Here is a 25,487-nt window from a genome sequence, read left to right as displayed (position 1 = left end):
TGTATACCAAGCAAAGCAGTGTGACAAAAGGATAGCCTTGAACGATATCTTAATCAATAAAAATAATAAGAATTACGAAGCGGTTTCATAAGGAATCTAAGCTCACTTTGGTAAATGGCGACATTCTTTTAAAAATACAATTGAATAGGGTGAATAACATGAAGAAGCATGTTTGTCCACATTTTTGGGGAAATGTCGACGGTATCAGTGACCAATATTCATCTACCGGCCAAGGTCGTATTGGATATTCATCAAATGGGTGATGAAACCGTCAGTATTATTTTAAGAAATACTCTAATCACAGTTCCACAAAAGGAGACGTTGGATTTGACGATGTTGAAAAAAACAATATCTTAAATTCACATTTCTTTTCCGGAAGTGAATGATAGTGATGTAGACATTCCTGCTGTTACGGACAGGCCAGGGAGGCATCTCCACACTATTCTAGTCGAACATTCCGGAAAATGAGGTATTCTAGATATTGAATATTAAAAACAGGAAGTGACGGTTTTGGTTATGAGCTAAGATACACTAAATCTACGGAATGTAATGCTATAATATGTGACTTGGAGTGTCGCCTATAGCTTAGAAGCAGGCAAATGATATCTTTGTATACTAAAAAGGGCGGTAGACATTCAAATTCTAATTAAATACGATATTCGATGTCAGATATTAAAATGGATAGTTCTCATGGTGAACCTGCTAGAATAATAACTGGTTTGCCTTAATATGGTAGCAGCTTCTCGTTACGTCAAGAAACCGGTTTCGAAAAACATTATGAAAAAAGTAGTAGGCGAAATCTTCTCTACAAAATGAAAAATAAGCTCGTGCCAATTTGTTTCATGCTTTATAGGCACATACCATTGGCTCGAGAAATTGAAACGATTTTGCTCTACCAAAATAAATGTTGACTAGAACAGAATTCGTCGGGAATGAAGTTAACACATATGTCTGATCACAGCCTTCACTTGACTTGTTCAAGAAAGGCTATTTTTTAGATCCACGTGAAATAAAACCACCCCCGTACATCATTTTCAATAAACAAAATGTTCTCTTTAAATAAGCAACGAGGCGCCTTAAATGAGAATGCATTTTCCATTGGAATCATTTTATTCGTTGCATAATTGAAAAAAAAAGAACTTGGTTAAAAGATTGCATATATGTTAACATATAGCAACTACATCCGACATCTCGATTCACACAACACATATATGTACCAGTTATAGTTGAATATATTTACATCTGCGTTGCGTTCTCAATAAGGGTAACGGCTGTTACCGCACCCCTATCTTGATTACTCATCCGGATGAGAAACCGTGCTATCTCATATTAGTTCCACGAGTTCTCACTTGGAAAACCAAAAGTGTTTGGAGAAGACGTAGTATTCATTTGTACATAAATGCATTGAGGTCAATTTGGATGAAAGTAATATAATTCACATAGACATGCATATGGCACATTATGTTTATTGATTTGATGCGCATCCCTGTGAAGAAGTTACAAGTACAACGGAAGATTATCCTATGGATTACCCCTGGTTTGGACCTCAAGCGTACATATTACCTGTAGTACGTAAATCGGAAGGTTTAAGTCAGGTGAAAAATAATTTCAATTGAGAAATCGTGTCGTAACAAGCGGTGAAACTTCACAAATAACTACTTGTGGGTGTGATTTGATCACCTCATAGACAAGGCTACGACTTGTCGAGTGTTGAATCGTCAGTATATGTATAGCATGGGAAGAGATAATTGTTTACTACTTGACCAATAGCCGGTGTTTTATTATGCATATTTTGGTTTGTCTGTGTTTTACGTTCAATAAACAGCTATGGTCAGTTAAGGACGTGGCAGGTTTTAGTGATGAAGGAAAGCCGGAAGTCCCGGGGAAAAACTACCGGCCTACGGCTAGTACCTGGCGACTGCCCCACGTTGTCCTCAAACCCGCGACCCAGACATGGAGGGCTAGCGGTAGCAGAATGTCAGACGCCTTAACCACCGCGGCAAAAAGAATAAAAATTACGGAAAATTGTGATTTATTTATTTACACTGTTTTACATTCTTGATTCAACGTAACATGATAACCTCACGTTGTCTATCATCTGATCATCAAAATAGCACATGTCAGAACTAAACAGTTTGGCAGGTGTTAGTCTATTGAGGAAACTTAGTGAATTACTTACATATCCCCATATATACACTATAACAGACCTTTATTATTTTTTCATGATAGAGCACAGTGTGACACAAACCTACAGATATCGCCAATAACAATAATATGATGGAATGGGAGTTGTCGCAAAATTAATCATTTCTCTGGGAGTAAATGTTCCTATCGCCTTGCACAGCAAAACTACGCGCTATATTCCCACAGGCTCAGCAATAGTTAGGAGCGTTTTCAATTTACTAATACAATTTTGCAATGCATGTTCGTGGTATCATTGTGATATGGAAACACTGATGTGCAAGGTATAATAAACACTCGATATAACGACATGCATTTAATTTGCAACTCGTTTACTGCCCATTTTCTTTTGTTACTTAACAATTTCGTTATACTTATCTGCATATCGAAAAAAATATATTTTAACACCAGCATTTATAGACCAACTTAATTCTAACAGTAATTAGAATATAGAAATAAAATAAGGAAAAGAAATGTGACAATACAAAAATAAACGGTGTCACGTTCGTCTCACAGTTTTGGTTGTGAAGCGAATAGTCTTGCCACAATGTAGGCAAAATTCAAAAACGACGAAAAGAACCTTTGGTGCTTAGAGGTCAAATTCTGTAAGAAATGACAGCACTACTCTTTCATCACGAAGGACATTTTCTCAGTAAGCTTGTTTGTGTTAAGAACTAACTTTTATGTTTATATCAATGGAACGATGTCAATAAAATGTGAATAATATGATAAAAAAAAACCGCGTTAATATATAAGTATCGAGTGACAATTGATAATTTTCTTTGCTCTTAGAAAAAAAGATAACATACTTTCATTTGACCTCATGACCACAGTACAAAGTTCATGTGCAATATCATCAATCACAGCGCGAGTCTCTATCAAAATACCATTTACATACCCAATTACTGAGACCATTTCAGAGGGTTTCAGTTTAATTAAACGAGCACTTTTAGGGAAATATTTAATTAAAGACCGTTAAAAAGCAATATTATTCTTATTTGCATCCTAAAACGAAAAATGGAGTGCAACTACCTGTGACACAGTGCACGCATAAATATCCATTTTTAGTTCGAGGATTCAAATTAAGATAACATTGATGCTATTCTAAAACGAAGAGTGGACTGCTAACATCTACATTGTATGACAAAGTGCACCCATAAATATCCCATGCGCGTGTATTTTTTAGTATAACGCAATTTCTGAAATACACAAAAATAACGAATCACTATTTATTAATACGTTACATTTATAATGGCCTAGGTTAATCAAGAAAAAGCAACACTATCCCCCAACCCAAAACAAAAACAAAATGTAATTTGGTGGGATCAGTTTAATTAGATACTCGATAAGACGAAAAAATATATTTTGTTATTTTTCTGTATGAAAACACCGGTTATTGATATTTTAAAAGTTTATATAACATGCATTTCACGTAGTTCTTATACATGTACAACATTGAAAGCAATGTTAACATGTAAATTCAAATGTTAAGTAATTTCCCTATTTGCCATTTTTTTTCATTAAATGTAGGACATCTGTTGATAGGTTTGATATATCCCAGAACTTATTCATATCTACATAACTCTATCTTCCAATATTGTATCTACGATCACATGTTATCCAGTTGACAAGTGGAAGTTATGCAATATATTAAATTTCGAAATAAAATGCATGTTGTATGTTTTATCATATAAAACCTCCTTACCATATTGCTTTCATTGCAGTCGACCCCTTACGACATAGACTATTTATGTTTTGATGAAGAACCAAACAGCAAAATGAACACTGAATGGCTTGTATGACAAATATAATGATAATGCAAGAAGATCGAGGCCTTCATAATGTGATGGTCATAGCTATGCACATTTTCCGGCTAAGCGATCCGAGTTCGAGAGTCGGACATGGCACCAGCCAAAAATGTTCTTCATTTGTAAGCCGTGTTTATATGTTTCATATCAAATTATAAGCACACTGAATTCTATACGATATTGTATGGTTAAGATGTGAACTGCCGGTCGTTCATAATTGCACTTTGTCTAACATACAATTGTCTATGCTTCATGTATATGTGTGTTATGCATATATATTCATAACGAATACATTTCTGAATCGCGTGCCAAGAAAAAACAATCACACTACTAAGTTCATTTAATAACTTCTTAAACCTTAACACACTAAATTCGTACACGTCACTTGAATTAAATTACTGATTGGTTTGATACTTTTACGCCACAAATTTGACGTATAAGGGATATACTGAAGGTTTCTATAATGATTCCGCCTTAATATTGATAGCATTAACATGTAATAGCACGCCTCACGCTATTTCGTGATAAATTTTCTCCATCGTAGCGTAAGCTTGAACATGATTGGTTCAGAACATGCACATAGTCACTTTTACGTGTGATGAAATGCCAGTACAATGCATATATTAATTATGCTATTACAGTGAGTATAAAAATGTCACTGTCCCTCTTGATTTAGGTGGACATTAAATGACTAAATATAGATAAAGTAAGATATATACATTGAACAATTACATATAATACTGAAAGGAAAACGAAACATAATAAGAAATTTTGGAGTAACTACGGAAAAAAGATGTAAAATATAATTATTGCGTAATTCGAAGGTATGGGATTGCCCTGTCGTCTACATTAATATCAGAAGTAGTGCACGTTAAGTAGCCTTATCACATCTGACGTTTAGTCAAAGAGTACACCTCTCAAAAGTAAAGGCATCCTGGAACCATAAATAACGTTTGTGACTCGCAGGAACGGTGATTGCATTTGCTTTACAGACTATTTTTGTGCAATTAATTGCATTAGCCTCCTACTTCCGGCACCAGCGCCAAATGAGTGTCAATGATTGGAAGACTCGGCTCTCGCCTTATTCTTCTGTCAAACTCGTCCCATACACGTTCTGTTGTGGAGAGTTCATGTATGTAGGTGGGCCAGTTTAATACTATATGCATTCCTCCCTACATTATAACCGATCCAATTCCAAACTTGTAATCATGTAAGAACGCTCATGGATCCATATACAGACATGACATCAACATTCTGTGAGAATAAGCGACAAATTGGTGTTTCTTTACTTAGGCAAGTCACATTCTTTAAATAATCGTGCTGTTTACTGTTAAAACAGGAATTTATCTGAGAATATGACACAACTCGACCGTTGAATTGAGAAGTGTCTTACAGAAAAATATACGCTTAGCCATAGTAGCTGCCAGGACGTTAACCAAGTCTTGCACACGATTGCGAAGTGTCTTTTTATGCTTCCTGACATCTCCATTATATTTGTATGAAAACCTTTCAGTGTGTAGTCAAAAAATGTGAACCTCTTTAGGAACGGTCTGCAACCTTCTCAATAAAATGGAGTCTATTGACGAGAGGAAATGGTCAATGGATAAACTCTGAAAACATTAATAACTCAAGCTTGCAGGGTTCCTTGTATAAGCGGAATGGCGCAGCTCCTTTCAATTTCGGAAGGTTTTGGCATTTTGAAAGTTAATTTTAATGCATAAAATTTTGATATGCAAAAAATATATACTGACGTTCATTGGGATTACCCTTTAATCAAGTGTTTATTCTGAGTCCAGGTTGTTAATTTTTGATGCTATGCAATGAAACTCTTGTTGTTGTTGTTGTTTTTGACAACTTAATTATGCACCAATGATTATGAATATTGTACCGTCGATAGGAAATCCACTTGCAAAACTATGTGATAGCGTTTTTCTTCATTTTGGTACATGTATCTATATAAACAAAAAGTGAACGCCACAGGTTACCCGCCCAGTGCTCTTTTGAAAAATGATCAGTTTGCCCCACACAAACACTTGCATCTTTGAAGTTGCTGTATTGGTAAGTGTTCCAATATTGAAATCAAATATATCAAAGCGTCAACAAATTCAAGCAACAAAATGCAACATCAGGAACAGCGAAAACACTAAAAGGAATGGTTCCCTGGATCTCTTCAACACATAAGTACAAATTTGCAGCATAGCCTTATAGTCTTACATCTTTTATTGGACAACTATAGTAACTGACCGACAAAGTTAAGTTGAAATGTCATGGCAGATGCAACAAGAGGTACAGGAAAATCTCAAACTTTCACAAACCAAGATTTTACCTACAACTGTTTCCTTGTGAATCCACGCTGTAATATTATTTTCTACCTTGCTGTCTTACCATCTTCCAAAGATAATTTTGTTTAGCAATATTTTCATCTTTCAGGGAATTACATTTCATTTAACGTAACAATTTACCTAAGTTATCATGTTTTCTATGTTTAAAACAGATAACACATGCGTTTTCAAGTAAAATCCACAAGTAATACTGAAAGATTCCTTCAATATGATTACGTAGGACAATGTATCGATAAGAAATTATTGCATAGTTATTTAAATAAATAAGGAAATGATACAAAAAATGAATTTTAAGAAAATACTACAGAGGAAAACTACACCACAGGCAAAATCAAGCAACCTGCCCCTTCACATATTAAATCATGAAATGAAACGAGACTGTTGCAATACAAACACGCTATGATTCTGATATTTAGTTGTAGCCAATAGTGATGAACGAGAATATCAATCATCACAAGCTATCGCTGCCTTTGTCATCCCTGACAATTTGGCAGAATTAGCGACCATCAAATCTGTCATCGCTACTCTCCTCTGTAAGGAGATCAAGCTCCTACAATTAATTAACTACTCATATTAATAACCTAATCTGCTTATGAAAGCACTTTCATGGCGTCGATATAAGCAGCTAATATTTCTAGTCATTTTTGCCTGTAATAAAACTGCCAAACTGGAAGAGGGTGTACATGGCTTATTTTATGTCTATCGATCATTTTCCTGAAAAGTTATGAGAATGCTTGTCTCAGACTAAAAATGTTTTGCAGTACGATATATAAACTTTAAATTCCATTTAGGAATGTGCGTGATAAAAGGGATTATCTAATACTTCTTAATTTCAATTATGTTTTACTCCTCGGAGGATGCGTATTGTTATAACACTGTTATTTTAAAACGGGAATTCGAAAACCTTAATCGTACTATTATTTGATATATGTATTAAAAACTATAATGACTTCGTTATCTGTTGACTCCCTAGCATTGCTTTCTCCGTGACCCTAAGTAATCAGTACTCAACCACCTGAATTGTAGTTATACTGTGTACAAGTACAGATCTCAGTTCGACGTACACTGCTCATACAACTTGTCCTGATCGACGACTTATGTCTGAAGCCTCTGATAACGTCCTATTGTTCGTGTGCTGGTGTCGGAGCTCTAACAGAGATATAAAATATGGTAAAGATATTGTTTTGCTAGTGTTTACCAATTATAGAATTATTGCTTGGTTGCATCAAATCAATTTTCATATGAGCATGCAAAGATTATTTATAAGAGAAATGTATTTGGAAAGTAGTCTCTGTTCATAAAAGCAAAGCAATCTAGGGCATGTAAAATGCAATTGTAAAGTTCTGGTCCTGGCGGTAGTAAAGAAATTAACCGATCGTCCCGGATGTCGAGAGAGTTGCTAGTTAAATGTGCGTATTACCACCGACGATGGTTTTAAAACATGGTACAGAGGTTATTCAGGAGCAAAAGTTGAATACTCGTTAATCTGTGTATGACTGAGGCTACGTTTAAGCAGTTACCATTGCATTACAACTGCATACGAGGACACATCCACTGCTATTTAACTAACCTGCGATTACAGACACGTAAAAACACAAACACTCATGTGTGGCGTACTATTTTCATCTTATAAAATTCAGACACATACATGTATTACCCTACTGCACTGATTAGTAACATATCTAATATAATATTATTTGAAGTCAGAGGAAAAAACCAATCAAAGATAATTTTTAAGTTTATATACTAGATAAAGCTACAGTTGATGTATCCGGATAGCTACTCTCGATTCTAGTTGCATGCAGGTTCATGTATGAAGAATATAATAATCGTTGGAAAACAACAAAACATCGTTCTGTAACCGCTTCCCAGTAGGGACGACAAAATTAGTCAAAAGGACGATATTAGGTCACTTTCTATTTTAATACATTTGATATTGCTCCTTTGATACTTTGCTGAAGTCGGTAGTCTTTCGAAGTTGACAGAGATCAAATGCTTAAATAAATAGTTTTGCTGGTCTACAAGGAGCCGCATCCTAGAAAATCCCAGTCAATTCATACTTCAAAGCGATTGATGCGGCGCCGCATAGTGTGTAACGTCTAATGAAGTAAGTGTTCCATTCCTTCACCATCGCTTGAACAAGTTCCTGAAAGTCAACGTGCTTATTTCGGTGGTTCGTACTCGTTTGTCCTGAACTTCCTAGTATCTTTTATAAGTGACCGATCTGGATATCTTGCAGGCCAATCTACCATTTGGACAAAATTTTGACTTGGAATTGTCCTGGTGACAGGTGTGCTGGGTCGACTGGTACGATTACCACCGTTGTGTGGGTATCAATTCTCTGTCACAAAGCACGGGTAATAGACAACCAATTCATCAGTGAAAAGACCCTGATTCTATTGTCTAAACAACCAAAGGCAGAATACATTAGCCTGATGGAGAACATTATTTCGATGATTTCTTGCAAATAGGATACAAACGACTGAATTTTCAACGAGTTCGTATGGTTTGGTCACTTTCATGAACACGGTATTCATGATATAACGCTCTTGTGGTGACTCTTGCTAAAAGAGGATTTCGCAGATGGTGTAGACGTATAATATATGGTCTGTCAGAACACCCTCTCCCTCTCTTTCGAATGGCATTGTTTAACTTTGATTTCGTAACAAAATCTCGGTAATTTTCCAGCTTGTACGACTTATTACTGATATAAAGAATACGAGTTGAATTTCACTCCTATTATATGATCAAGTTGTTTCAAATATTCATTAAATAAAAAAAACTCTGCTCTGGGCTTTTCTTGAAGTCTATGCATCCGACAGTTTTGACTCTACATCTTTTGTCTCCAGAGTAATAGAATACTATATCACAAGTGTTATTATCATATTTTTGATATAACACTTCATTGTATGTCTCTAATATCAAGTTAATGTATTAAAAATAAAACCGGGTTGTTTCCACTGAATAACACGGTAATCATGTGTTTGAAGGCTGTTTCATGCTATATAATTGTATGAAAATTCAAACCAATAACACTAGTTGACCATACGTATTACTTAAGCGTTCGTGTAGCGAAGGCATAGCGCTTTGACATGTACCATTGTCATACATATATGTGAAGTCTGAATTTGCATTTACACAGAATCTGTTCGATTTAAAGGTATGCATTTCACCCATAAAAGGTATCATTTCCTTTTCAAATATTTATACGAACCAAATTCGAGAGGTTTGGGCATCCTGGACAAGCTCGTAAACTCAGTAAGGCTATCGATTGGATTCTGAGTAACAATAAAGAATCGTCCATCAAAGGGAGTTTACGAGCAATCGAAGCGAGTCCGATAGATACCATGACACCTATAAATGTTTATGGATTTACATTTGGCGTTGAATATGGATCTATTCCAGATTCTGCACTATCGTAACTCCTCAAACTTGAATGTTGTTTTGCTTGCAAATATCTACAATATCTCTAATATTTACTAAAGCTAAACACGCTGATTATTTGAAGGATACTTTATGTGAAAGTGTTACCATGTAGAGTGCAAAAACGACTGAACTACTTTAAAATGTGCATGTAATACATGTTTTCTATAGATGCATTTTCACGAAGACTACTGGCAAGTTTTATGGTTGCCTTTGTGGTGTCTTTGGGAAATATACTACATTGTATTTCTTTCTATGATTTATTAACAATTGCACTACAATCCACTATATGAACATCGCCAGTAGATATGCATTGCATTTGAGTAAGGAAGCAAACACTCTCGTGTCGTAACACATGGTTTACTTATATGACGTCATAGATTAACCTTATTCAGTTAGCGTCTTGTCGTTTCGCTTAGGATAACATGGATAATTCCTCTGCGTCAAAGGCTCAAATGATTACGGTTAATTATTGGCGCTGATTTTATTTAAATAGGACTTTTATAAAACAAATGTTCTATTGTAAAAATGTAAATATATGGATTGAACGGCGTTTTTAAAATGGGCTTGCCCGGTATGAATTTGAATCGGTTACATCCATATTAAACATAAAGCCCGCTATGTAATATGGATGTAATCGATTTGCGTTCATACCGGCATGAAAAAATAGGGGGCATTGGTGTACCTTTTTTGTTTCGACGTCCCTACCCCGGTTGTCGCAGGTTTCATTTTCGTTTTCAAGGATCTCCATGTAAATTATTTTTTTGTTCGAATATCATTTTTGTCAATATTTAATGCCGTTAGGTTTAGCGATTAGTATAGTTTTGCACTTTCGAAGTAGCTCTCAATTATGATGAACGAACCCATTTGATTATCACATATTTTACCCTGTTTATTAAAACAGAAGGACTATGCCGTATATCAGAAACAAAATATTTGTATATCGGAATTATTTTTAACTGAAAACAAAGCGAACATTCTGGAATTAAAAGAGATAACCATCAAACAAATGAAAATATATAATGATCTCTGTACAGAAATGAAAAAAATAAGGCTTAACCTGCCATTAACAGAATCATAATTTTTATTAATTTACATTGTTGATAAAGAATCAATTTAGCAACAAGCGTTTCTAAGGCGCTTTACATTACAAAAACAGTATATATCAATATGTATATACGGGTGCAAGAAGTAATACACACGGTAACTTCCCAAATAATACTAGATCCTTGCAAACGAATGTTTGTAGGATTAGAAAAATTGGTATATGTGGCAAGAAAGTAATTACTACCTTGCCCTTTATATATATATATATTTATATATAATAAAATAACAACCATACAAGGCTGATGGCGGTCAGTCTTGTATACTTGGCATTTTATTTTATATTTTCCTTCGCAAGAACTTGTTTATCTATTAACTACTATATGGATTTATGTGTGTACTACTTATAACAATAAACAATTTTATATTTTTATAATTTGTATTTAAAATAAAAAAATATTATCACGTTTGCAATGCAGAACCATGGTGTATCTTTCCTTTGTTTGAAAGTTTCAAATTAAATTTGATTCACTGAGGTCTTAATCTGCTCAATCAATTCCAAATGTCAACTAAATCAATTCACAGAATTAATCTAGGCAAAGGCGGTAATGAAAATATATTGATTATAAATGAATCACATCATATTAACCAACAAACATTCAAATAAAAAAAAAAAAATTACCCTCATTACATGATTTCAAATATCATTCACATCGATCGTATTTTCTAACAATAACTTAATAAAAATTGGTGCGATTCCTTGAACACTATCAAACAGTTGTAGTCTTAAAACAATGTATTCAATGTTTTACGCTACACAAACAAACTGATCACTGTGCATAGTTAATTGACAACACACACAATAACACGCACGGCGATGGCTGGATGTTTTCCCAGAATGCCACTGTGAACTGAACATCTCATAGGTCAGTAGGGAACGGTAAAAGCGGCTTTCCACGAAATGTATTTGGGAACCTGTCGGTATTTGATTGCATCACTGCAGTACTTGAATTTCTCGCACTGGAAACATGAGGGTTAAACACGGATGTCCTATTCCGTTGGAGGTTTGGAACAGAACCTGATGTCGATGCCTTAAACAATAACAAAACAGAATAGTAACAAAACTATTAGATAACACAAAAGGTTGATGTGAAATGAATACTACAGCCAATGTTACATGTGTTTACATCTTTTTACATTAAATAATTAAAATTAAAATGAATATCATTACCAACACACACTTGATAAGTTTAAATCTGCATAGTTATGTCCATCGATTAAAACAACGGTTTGAAAAAGGTATGAAAAGCTCTGTCAAGATGAGAAAGATATACGTGATATCAAAATAACCTTAATTTTATTTGTAATACCTATCAATACGATCACTACAGCAACAGTATCACATAGAAACACATAGACTGAAGAGAGAAGACTAGAAAAGTATATCCTGTATCTATCAACAGTGGGTGTTGCGGTATCTGTGCTGTAGCATTCAAGTGAGGTGGCACTATAAATGATACCGTTGGAAGCACGGTTCCACCACAAACAGAACACAATACATCTCCAGCACACATGCAGGCATACACACAAAGGGAGATATTAGCCAGGTGGCATAGGACTAGTAGTTAGCGCCTGATAAGGCAGCTCCTGCGAATTCCTCAATATTGTATTGATTAATATATATGCTAATATTAAACATGTATTGACTGTATAACATTGTATATATATGTACTGTAAAGCGATTTAGAGTGGCTTATGTTAGCTAGATAGGGCGCTATATCAAATGTTGTATATTATTATTATTTTATCTATATAAGAATACACAAATGGATCTAAACCAGCATGTACGGTACGAGACATCTTTACAATACTATGTCAATTTTTCAATTGGGATTATATACATATATATAATAGCGTTAATTGTCCATTTCAGCATTTTATAAAGTGTTAGACGTCTTGACGTTATTTGTGCTAATTATAATATCTAAAGCAAGCTGTATAAGAAGCACTGCGGTTTACAGTCAGTGTCGCTACAAATCTATCAAACAAATTACAGATGCAGCTAAATAGCGAATAATCTATATTGTTGTAACTGCAAAAAACAACATTGAATAGAAACAAGATAAATCAATGTTATTGAATATTAAACATGTTCAATAACTACTCTTACATGGATAATGTACTTACTGACTGAGGCGTTGTATCATCTTGTCTCTTCTTCGATTGTCTGGTCTCTGCCTTCTTTTGTTTAGACTTCAAACACTCATAGAGACGAGAAGGCCATAGGAGTGGGTTGAAAACGTCAATCACTTCCAACTAAAAGTAAAGCAAAAACGCTTACATTCACTTACTTTCAATTCCTGATATATTCCTAGCTTGACACATTTAACCATTAGATGCTAGCCAGACGTTATTGTTTTTTTCTGGAAAAATATTATCCTTGAAGGAAAATCTAACGGCTCAATTGCCGGAGATATCCTTTATTCAATTTAAAATGTTTCGCCTTTTTACAAAAACTCCATGATGTAGTTTAATCAAACCGACTAGAAAACGACCTTAGGGCAATAGGATGACACCGTTAATTCTGTTTGTACATTAAAATAACTGTTCATCTTAGATACAACTAACTTAAATCTCGAAGAATTTGATTTCGTTTTTAACAAAAAGAGTAATACAAATGACTAATAACATCAGCTAAATGCTTGAAATAGGATCAACATGCTTTATAGTTTGATTTTAAGTTTTTTTAAAGAAAACAAATTTCATCCTTCCGTAACTTGCACTGGACTGAAGTAAATTTTCACTGGAAAATATCTATTATTCATAGGTTTCATGTCCTTCCATCGTAAATTAGATAGGTAACCATGGGTCCTGATGTCCAGACGTTTCTATACCTTCTCAAGAGATGACTGTAGCGTCTGAATTGTATCATCTGACCAATTATCAACAGCAGCAGGTGGCTGGAAGGGTAGCAGTAACTCTTTAGCTGCTACAGATTTCACAAGGAGGGTTCCATTTTTAGCAGGCAAAAACACGAAACACCCTTGAGGTTTGTCCTCATTCTGTTCGTGAGAGCGCTTTGTGGAGATGTTGGGCAGGGCGTTCTCCAGCTGACCCATCATTACCATTTCCTGTCCAAAAGAAATAATAACTCTTGCATATCATTGACAAAAACATTAAAGCTTTATTGATTTTCTTTGATTTTTTCGAACTCATCAATACCTATGCAATATGTTCTTTCTTGTGATGACAATACAAAATCATATGTCGGTAATTATATTCAATAATACATAATTCTTAAAGAACTTGTTTATGTATATTTCTCTGATTCATTTGGTCGACATAAAAAAACACGTTGTAGTGAAAATGGTTTATGAAATTATTGCGAACTATTTGATAACAATTCGCTGTTTAAAACTGAAATCTGAAATTATATTTATGCATCCCCAAATTGTTACAGAAGGATCGAAATATGCGATTTTAAATATCTTTTTTGACTTTGATAACACATTATCATACAAGCTACACCTATTTAGCGATGTACTATCGGAATCGAAAACGAATAACAAAATCCTTAAGGTGATTCATAAAAATCCCAGAATATGCTTTAAGGATCCCTGTTCCACTGCCAAAACTGTGTCAATGCATTTGAAACATTTTTTCCTGGCATGACTGTAGCTTTGATAAATCATTTCTGGGAAAAAAACTACGCATCGCGGGAATTTTATGAAAACCCTTAAAATTGAAATAAACTAAATATAGACATCAAAAATGTTCTGAGTGTTAAAATTCGACGGGGTAAGACCGGGACTTGACTTTAACATTATTATAGACACAGCAATACGTCGAAGATACAGGTAAAGTAGTACAATACTTTTTCCAGTAGCACATGCACAAGACTTTGAAATGTTTGTTGATTCCTTTCTAGGTCATCCCAGTCAATTTTCCAGCACGCTGTAGGTTGGGCTATCATCGGCTGAAATAACATAAAAGTCAATAACTTTGGCTACTGCAGTTAATGATATGGAATAATTATAAGTTTTTACCGTGTGACATGAGCATGATAGCGGTTTCCTGAATATGGGCCGGGTCTTTGAAAGCCAGAAGTATGTCTCAAATCGCTCCTTTTAAAAACTGATGTCATTCTTTTGACATTTCTATCAATAGTTTTTAGTTTCCATAGATAGAAATCATAAAACAATTTTGAAAAAACAAAGTTCTGCTATAAATACTAAATAATGAAATTGTCGTTGCCTATTTCTGATAAACACGTATGGTGACTGCTGCGGAACTAGAACTACCTGCTCTGACAGAAATTCATATATGAAATGTCTATATCATAAATACTCACAATTTCAATTGTGTTACACCGTTTCGCTAAGGACTCTGACACAGAGATGTATGTTACAGCAATAACAAACGTGTGCATTCCCATTACATGTAACTAGTGTAAGCAACTGTGCTTTGTATTCAGGCCTACGGTAAAACTTGTCAGTTCCCTCTGCGTTTATCTCTACGAATGTTAAATGCTAAATTTGTCTCTGTCTCCGTACCATATATTCTAACTTACGAAGAAAAAATCAGAACCCAAGTCAACAAGAACGAACTGACGAAATCGTGTGTTAGATTGGAAGTAGCATCTGTACCCTTTGTAATACCCGTAATTATGTCTTCTGTCAAATGTAGAGGAAGAGTACACCTAATGTCATATTTTATATGTGTTATACATTAAGGGCATTGATATATCTCAAGAAAAAATTGTCATGTCACGCAATGAGTATATATGTGTGGACGATTTTTGGCAACTTAAACATGTGTCATGTGATCTAGAATAAGTATCCAGTGGTTAGCGTGACGAGACGAGACACTAACCGAAGAACATTTGACATGACGTAATGGATATCAACAACTCTGTGCATGAATCATTGGTAAGGTAATAAAAACATGTTCTTATTTCAAATAAGATCGATACATCGTTTCCATTGATCCCACAGAATTAAATCGTTTCCTCTTTTCATTAACCAAAGAAAGTTTTGTATATACCGAAAAAAACATTGAAGGACGCAAAACTAACGTTTGGGATCTATTTTTGAAACGTGAAACTCTTATTCCTGTATCAGATATGCAAGGTGAACACTGGTCATAAACGCGTTTTGAGAAGTAAAAGAAGCTATGAAGATCTTCGCAGTTAACATCAAAATGTTATAAATGTATGCGTTGCATTAATCCAAGTGCTCGCAATTTAATTATTTTTCACGTTGACAATAACCACACATTGTTTTAACAGTAGAATTCGCTATAATCGAAATTTCTCTTGCATTTACCATGTCGTTAGTCTCGCAGTATTGTTATGCATATACATGTATTTCCCCTTAATATGACTGTACTGCTACTGACATTGTGGTGACACCTGAATATTTCCGCGTGACACTTAAAAAGATTGTTTACATTTGAGCATCATATCACCTTTGACCGTTTTTGAGAAGGTGCACTCTTTGCGATACATTGATTGCATTACGGATGGATTGCTCTGCGGCGAAAGTGTAGACTTAAAAACCACGAAGTGTATTATATATCCTTTCCAAATTCCTATTACGTCAGTTGTTCAAATCAATTAAAATACGACATCTTGTGGACTGTCAGACATTGAATACCAAACAGGAGTACATTGTACCATATGAAGCATGTCACAATCCCATATTGTATCAATTTAGCGTAGCAGGAATGGAATAAGAAGGGTGTCAAACACTATAAACATGAGTATCACAATTTCAACAGGAATTAAAATTACCTTATAAGTCACAAGCCACTTTACTTAAACGTTATTTACTTCCACCGCAATATTGATTTAATGATTTGCAAATAATGCCCAAACTAAACCCAAACTTTTGTACGAAAACGGAAGGTTTCTTAAATGAAAAGTAATTTCCTTCAATTTGTTTTGATATCTTCTCAACCCCTGTTTTGTATTTACAGTATCCACTCTGAGTTCAATTACTGCTTTTACTAAAAAAAAAAATGCAAACTAATGTACCATACACGACTAAGCACAGCATTTCAAAGTGATCGACGACCAGATTATATAATATAAATGTCATAAAAACTATACATACCAATATATGGTTCATAAACACACCTACAATGTCACTATATGCCGAGGGAGTACCTAATACACATTTGTATACTAATAAGCCTCATTCATGAATTTTGACTTAAATTTCTTGTACTTTTTGGTATTCACGCCGGTTTTTTTTTGTGTATTGACATATTAAAACCATAGAGCCATATAAAGCCATAATACATTATTTGAGAGTGATCGACGACTAGAAATAATGATAAAAGTACAGTGTTTATATTCATAAAATGCTATAAATACCAATAATGCTTCAAGTATATATTGGGAATGGAACTATTTATATCTATCGAGGGAGTTCTTTATTCATATATCGTATTACACTTGTATGATTAATAATCGCATAGATTTTCATTTGTGCTTATTTGCTAATATTCAGCACAGTTAACTCCTAACGAATATATTTCACGACGAATCAGTAAGGCGTATTGAACCGATCAAAGGTATAGAAAGGACCATCATATATCATACCAAGATCAAGGCTAATACAATTTTGAATTACTGGCACTTCAAAACAATTGAAACAATAAAACCAAATGATTCTTGTTCAGGGATTCCGAACCCCAAGCGTGTAATAAAAAGGGATAAAAGTAGGAAGTTTAATAGGCTTTTCAAAATGATTTTAAAATGTGACTTTGAATGTATAACGTAATATCCAAGTGGAAATTTTAAAAGACGAACTGCTTGTCGTTTTTGTTTTTGCATACGGTTTAATCAATCATACGAATACAAAACTCCAATCCGCCATCACTCAACAGGTTCTCACTCAGAACACTGGTAAATGTATATACAGATACGCTACTGTGAGCGAATCAATGTCACGTAGACGGTATAGACGCTTCAGCGTGTCCGTATAGAGTGATGAAAGCCAAATGTTTGCCGCTTAATTGGAGGAAGACAGGGAAAACAAGCAGAACCTAATACAGGGTTAGGAAACATGACAAAGCCAACTAATAGGATATGCCAGATTGACAGTGAACGGATTAAAATGAATTAAATATCGATCAAATTGTCTCAGCGCTGTCGTTATTGCACAGAATAAGGACGGGTGTATACAATAATCCAACTATCTGGCGGCTTTCCATGGTGTCTATAACCTATCTTGGTGTCGAACGATGAGATAGCAGTATCGTCGTAATTACGCTATAATGTTTCCTATCGACATAACACGAGTCACTAGATACGACTACTTTAATATTATTAGCATCGTGTCGCGATCTCACGGTCGTTGGTATATCAATAGACAGCGCGTCCCTTTAACAACGCTGTATGTTAGATATCGCAAAGCTCTCGAACCTTGGTGGACCCTTATTGATAGTAGTGATTCTGAAAGTAATCACAGTTAATAAAAGATACGTATTTTACAATTACAATATACTGTGACATCCAGCGCTCGTCTATTCACCCTATCTTAGAATTCTGCTTCCGTGTTATACTATGAATTTGCACTGGTTTAACACTCGCTCAATGCAGCTCGAAACAGGTACACCTGATTAGATAAATGATCATAGCGACTGATTTTAAGGTGAAAAACAAAGCTTAAAGTCCATTGCCAGACTATCAATGTAATCAATTAGTTGGCATTGGAATGTTAAACGAATCACTAATATCGGCATGTTGTCAATTGAATGTTCATTTTGATATGATAGTGATTCAATTTGTAAAGAAATTATGGAATAAAGTACAACGAATTAACATTGACTCTATAATCAGCTTGGTCGACCATGCTATCTACAGTATTTGCGTTTAGTTATACCTACCATCCCAAAGACGACAGAGTCGCATATAGCACTTGCATTCATTAATCCATTTACTTGTATCCTGAATATAGGCAATGATAAGCCAAGGGCTTTACTGGTTGTTGGGAAAGTTTTCATCATAACAGAGTCAGGATGTAAGGTCTGAAATAATAGAAAGATGTGTTGCTATACTTAAGCGTCTTCAACTGATAACCATTAAATAATATCATGCAGGGTCTGGCGTACAAAGTGTACATGCATGTGTGTCCTAAACAACAAAAAAGGAATCACGCAAAATTATGTAATTAAGTTTCAAGTATCGCCTGGTATGCTGTTAAACTGAAACAGAAGGTCAAATCTAGTCTGTAGAGCTCAAGTCACTATGTCCAACGTAGCAGTCAGGCTTGAAGATGCGCAATAAGGTACAACAATCTTTTTCTATTAAGAAGGCTTTATATCCCCATCTCCAATATTAACAGTTGCCGCTAACGACCTGCAACGATATCCATATTTTGACAAAGGGTTAGTAAAATAAATTAAGCCTCATCAATATCAGAGGACATTGCTTAACTAAACAGCAAGCAAACCACTTGTTGGACCTAATACCTTTAATTGTACATAGAGGATCAACTCTTCTCGCTTAAACTTTTCGTATTTTATGTTGCTTGTTGTATTTGAAACAATTATATATCGGGGAAATGTTCAAAACGACGATGCGTATGATTACTGAAATAGATAGGATACATGTATACGTATATACTCATTAAAAAGTATCAATTAAGTTACATGATTCAATAATTAGTATAGAAGAAATACTTAAACAATCACAGAGTAAAGACCCTGGTTTGAAGATGGAAACTTGCATAGGTACATGTATATGATAAAAGGATAGGACATACAGGATCACACAGGTGGTTATGCTAAGTTTTCCTGACGAATTCCTGTGTTTAATGGAAATAATCAACAGCAACCAAGTAAATCTTAAGGAATAGAAGGATGATTGATCTGATTTGGGGCCAGAGAAATATGTCAACTTTCTCCATCTTGCAAGTGGCATACATATTCATATTCAGTTTTGATTACTTTTCGTATATTATAGCCAATCATCTTATTTGTAGTAGAGCATCTTGATATAAATTTAATATTTGCATTGGTAGTTTACTTACAAATTGTCCATGAAATGGTAGCTGTGCTGGATTAAGCATTTTCTCATGCAGATCACATTTGATGACAAGGTCAGTGTTCCCTGAAATCGAGATTTTTATTTTTATTTTTAAAATACCCAAATTCTTAAACAAATGTTAATTATACCATAATTATCATAATATAAAGTCAACACACGTTATGGGAGAGGGTTGTGGTGGCGGGGGCAGTTTATCACTCACAAACACTAAATGCATTAGTCTTGTTGCATTTCTTTTTTCAAATCAAATTCTAGATTTCGTTGAATGAGCTGCAACGTTCCTCACGTATTAAAACAATTCTGAACCGATACAGAATAATGGCACAGCTAGGTGTCCATGTGCTTTATACAATGTACTTACATATTGCACCTTATTCTACCCAGTAACACACATTTCACATACATGGCTGCCATAAACTCTATCCTGTCATTACCGTATCTTAACAATAAAATAAATCACATGGTCGATTATTATTGTGAGGACTTTCCCTATTGTGACACGCATACCTGATATGTTTGCCTATAAGATTAATGATAAAACAACAGTATCTAGAGGAAACCCCGAAATGGAAATCCATTGATTATACTCAGATTAACAACAATTTCTATTATCAGATAGAATGACTTTAATGTTTATTTAGAGGTTGCATGTCAACTGAGTTTTTTTTACAGAGCTAATAAATTGCTTCAACCAATCGCTAATATTCTCATCATCGGTCGGGAAATCACAAGAAAGACTAGCTACGTGACTGATATTAGCTTAATGGTAAATTAGAGCTCACATTTCAAATATTTGTACAAGTATACGTCAATCAGAAAATGAACACACCACTTAATAACGATATTTTTTCTGCCGTTGGATGTATCAATGGTGAACTATGTTGAAAAGTCAACAATTTTATTTCAATTCAACCCCTAATTAATTACGTGTTGGGATGTTTTGGAGTTGTGATCAGAGATGTTCTCAATCCACTTTCTTCGCTCACATAAAATGAACGATTTAATTGAATACGTAGCCATTAGCAACCCAGACAATCACCATAAATTTCCTACATGTATTAACCTAGGTTGATGGTGCCCTAATCCAACTGTTGTTTACTTTTCATGGCCGGGCTTTCAGCCTAGAGGTGACGCCTAACAATCACAATGCTTAGGGAATAGGGAATAATTACGATTTGAAGGCGATACGATGGAAGCATAGAAAAAACGTATGCAATATATATATACTGATGTAATTATATAATGACGATGTCTGTTGGATTCTTGGATTCCTGATCGAGTCAGCAAATTGTCGTCAAAATGTTGGGGAACAAATAATGAAACTTAAGGAAATATGCTTCCTTTAACATTTCTCTGTGTTTTTATAGATATACTTACACACGCAATCACAGTAATTTGTACAAAGTACAATACATACATGTATTTAACATTACGTGGTATATGCTACCTTTCACATGCCATCATTAGCACTGTCGCAAGGAGGCAAATACATCAACATACCCTGCCTCCAGCACACAAACATCGAAGCACGTATACATTTTTGTGTTTTACGTCCTATTAACAGCTGTGGGCATTTAAGGACGTGCCAGGTTTTTGTGGTGAAGGAAAACCGGAGTTCCCGGAGATAAAAACACCGACCAACGACCAGTTCATGGCGACTGCCCCACGTAGGCCTTGAACCCGCGACCCTGTGGTGGTAGGCTTATGGTAGCAGAATGTCAGACGCCTTAACCACTTGGCCATCGCGGCCCCTCACACATGGAGGCTCGTCCTTAAATGACCATAGCTGTAAACAAGACAAAATAATAAAAAAAATCTTTATAACTTCTTTTAAAACGTGTAATGACTTTTATCTGATAATTGATAACTGTCCGAGTTCTATCTGAGCACATGTTTGTGTACTTTGATGTACATCAATCGTTATCAGATTTGTAATAACCACAATACAGTGATTATAAAGTAAACATTGAATTCTATGGTCATTTTCAAAGAAAAAACTGAAGCAAAGTATATCGTTAAAACAAGAACTTGTACGTGCCTTTAAAAACAGGTCTTTGACATCGTATTTGACTAAACTATACTAGCGGAAAAAAGAAACTGTGCATGCCTAAAATGTATTATAAAAATAAATGTGTATGACGAAGAACAACAAGGTTTTCAGGGACAATTTATTTGTTATTTATTAACAGTTGCATTCCATTTTCCACGTTATGGAATCAACATGTTACGCTCAGGAGTGACGTACACACAGCAGGGGTCAATACTGAGATCACAAAGTTAATACCTCGTATGTCAACCGTTTGCCTGAATGCATGCCTGGCAACGTCGACGAATGGAGCCTTTCAGACGGTTCAAGAATGCTTTAGTGATGGCATTCCAGATCTGTACCAACGCTGCAGGCAAATCAGTCAACGTCACCGGTTGATTTTTTTAAGATATGCCCGTAATCTGCGCTTCATTTCATTCCAGACGTGTTCAATGGGTGACAGATCGGGGGATACAGCAGGCCAGGGCAACACGTCAACGTTCTGCTGGGCCAGAAAGTCCATAGCGACACGAGCTGTGTGTGGCCTGGCGTTGTCCTGCTGTAGCATAATGTGACGTTGATGGAACGACGTTGGTCCGGAGGATCTCGTCACGGCAAGGTAGCGCGTTCAAATTCCCGTTGACAACCACCAGAGACGTTCTCCCGTTGGCTGTGATGCCGCTCCAAATCATAATGATGCACACACGCGTCATGGAAACGTTCTCCAACGCAACGATACACTCTGGAACGGCCGTCACTACTATCAAGGTGGACTCGCGACTCGTCCGTAATCAACATGCCTGCCCAATCCCGTCGAGTAAATCGTAGATGCCTTCTGCACCAGTCCACACGTGCTACACGCTGACGTGGCAGAAGAACTGGGCGAATCGCAGGACGTCGCGGACGGATAGATCGTTCACACAATCGGTTCCGTACATTTTTCGGACTTATTGGTAGCAACCCAGGGATTGTCCGTGCAGTCAAACATGCCGTTTGGAAGCGATTTTTTAAATGGACAAGCCGAATATGTTGTCCTGTTGACGTGACGTCACACGTGGACGTCCCGCACGAGGTCGATCGCCGACGTGGTCAAACTGTTGATGTCGTCTCCACAAATCCCGGATTGTGTTTCGATGGACATGAACACGTGCAGAGACAACGGCTTGGCCCATACCAACTTGTAGCGCATACCAATAATTCGGAGGCGGTCATTTTCATTGAGCCTCGGCATAGCATTAATTACAAATTAAAACGTTATAATGCTGTTTTTACTGTTCACTGGTCTCAACAGAGTGACCCAACAGTTGAAAAATAAACTTTCATTGTCGAATTGGATGGCTGGACGAGAAAAACGTGCAAACTGGTAAACGCCTATAGAAAGTAAACTGCACGGGAAAAAGTGAATTATCAATTGAATTTATAAAAAAAAAAGTCATCTTTAATAAACGCATAACGCTTATTCTTGTCATAATATCTATTTCTTATCGGCAGGGTAGGGGGCAGAAAGGTGGCGAATAACGAGCCACAATACACCACCGAGAACAGAAAGAATACAAAGAAAATATCGAGAAAGAATGAGGGAAAACACAATAAGAAAGACAAAGATTGGTATTTAAAATATTGTCTAAATAAAAATATCAAAAATAGGTTATAAAACAAACTTGAGCAATTAAATAAATTCATTTGATAATATCTGTAAGATGTTTTGACATTTCTGCACTTTTATATATAATGAGTGCGGCCTACCTAATATTATGCTTCGAGTTAATAACATTTAACAACATAGTATATGATTACCAGTTCAAATATCTTCATCTCTTTAATAAATCATTTCTTCACATTGTCAAGATTGCACTTTTATTTATTGAAATGAAAGCAATGATTACAAAGTATTTCTTCACATTCGAGCCACGAAAGCAATTTGGTGTGATTTATACCTACATCTCACTTGCTGTATCACGGTAAGAAGTATGTACTTTTCTATTTTAAAACGTTAATCGATTGAAAAATGATCGTGTTTTCCAGCTGGATATTAAAGTTTCATTGACAATTGAAGAACACTACCAATATTATGTAAGGTATGTTTGTCGATTTCAATGACAAACACAATGAAATTTAAATTGATCACTGTTCTAGAGACATGAAAAGCGAACATTCAGTTTTTGTTTTCGAAGTTATCTTCAATTATGTAAACTTGTAGTACGCAGCGTGGGAACAAAGCCATACTTTGAAAAGGAGGCATTATCCTGTTCTCTTTTTCTGAGATCTGCTGTGGCTTCGATCATTCTCTACTAGAAATTCAAGCTGTCCCTTACAACGATAAATCACCACATTCGCTGATATGAAAAAGACGAAACGCACATCCATATATGGGTCGTGTGAGAAACTAAATATCTAGATGAAGATCGTGATTAATCATCAGTTGTTGATTATCCAATATATTTGACAACATAGTACACAGTTTATGAAAGCACTGTTTAAATGACTATAAGACATTTTATTTACCGTAATTAATTAATTACTTCCCTCCCATCATATCATATTAAGTGTTGCTATTATGCAAGTCCCAAATGATAAGTCTATATTCATACAGTCATGTTCTTCATCAACATATAAAAGTAGCTACAAAGACTCAATAATCAAGGCCGGAGACATCCTAATAAATATTCAAGTAAGCAATCAATTTTTAACTTTCACTATAAAGCAACCAGAAAAGCGATAAACGATATCAAATGCCACATATTTGCGTTCAAAAGATTTGAAATATATACCAACCAATGTATCAATTTTGTATCTAATATAATCTATTTTTGACAAAATGTATTATGCATGTGTTGTATAGGAATACTTTAAAATCAGTCAAAATATAGTCCATTCTTGAATTTTATTACCAACAACAGCGCCTGTGGGGTACCAACGCTTTGGACATATATTTCCCCCACACCGTTAACATATGATACCCATACAGTAGTGTGCGCAGGGTTCGCATATAGTGCGCACATGGTGCCAATATCGTGCAAATTTGGTGTCCACAACGAACGTCTTGCAACGTTGTGTGATCCCACAGTGGCAACAAAGATGATCTGCGACATAGATTTGGTGAAACAACATATTTAGGCTTGACTTTGACGATATATTTTTTCAAACCACTAATAAAAAATGTGTTGTCAATTAATGAGAAAACAATGAGCTATGACCTATAACATTTCCCGCAGAAGATAACCTTGATGTTTAGCCTCTCGGGGTATCAAGCTTGGCACGACTACACGACATACGACAAGACCGTTTGTTGAAGGTCAGCCGTAGGCATATCTCGTGACTCTAATAACAGAAATTTCGTAACCAGATTGTATTTGATCCGATTAAAACATTACTCTTAACCTCTCGGATACCTATAATGATGGTCTAAAAGTAATTACATTCTAACTAATTAATTACATATTGTCATGTTCATTTGTTCTGTAAACCGGTTTAAGTAAGACCGGTTATACACCTATCAGGCTGCTACAGTAGCCTTATCAACTAGACATGTAAGCTACAAGCCATCTACCCCCGCGTTCCTGACTAGTCAGTCGTCAGAAGTACAAGCAGTGCATAATATTGGTGAT

At 35.4% G+C, this 25,487-nt stretch overlaps 1 protein-coding gene across 1 annotated transcript in view; it reads right to left on the bottom strand.

Annotated features, from left to right (window-relative positions):
- Window positions 1–10,828: 10,828 nt before the first annotated feature.
- Window positions 10,829–25,487, bottom strand: part of LOC110452317 (meiosis 1 arrest protein-like) — a 65,652-nt gene continuing 50,993 nt past the window's right edge. The window contains exons 8-13 of the mRNA XM_021500758.1: window positions 19,837–19,916; window positions 18,692–18,832; window positions 14,673–14,774; window positions 13,693–13,929; window positions 12,986–13,114; window positions 10,829–11,889 (exon numbers count right to left, since the gene is read on the bottom strand). Coding sequence (XP_021356433.1) covers window positions 11,719–11,889; window positions 12,986–13,114; window positions 13,693–13,929; window positions 14,673–14,774; window positions 18,692–18,832; window positions 19,837–19,916 — 860 coding nt within the window. The 3' untranslated portion in view covers window positions 10,829–11,718. The remainder of the gene's footprint in view (window positions 11,890–12,985; window positions 13,115–13,692; window positions 13,930–14,672; window positions 14,775–18,691; window positions 18,833–19,836; window positions 19,917–25,487) is intronic.

The sequence above is a fragment of the Mizuhopecten yessoensis genome, unplaced genomic scaffold (assembly GCF_002113885.1).
Source record: "Mizuhopecten yessoensis strain PY_sf001 unplaced genomic scaffold, ASM211388v2 scaffold6595, whole genome shotgun sequence".
Lineage (NCBI taxonomy): Eukaryota > Metazoa > Mollusca > Bivalvia > Pectinida > Pectinidae > Mizuhopecten > Mizuhopecten yessoensis.
This window is presented reverse-complemented; position numbering and strand designations above follow the sequence as displayed.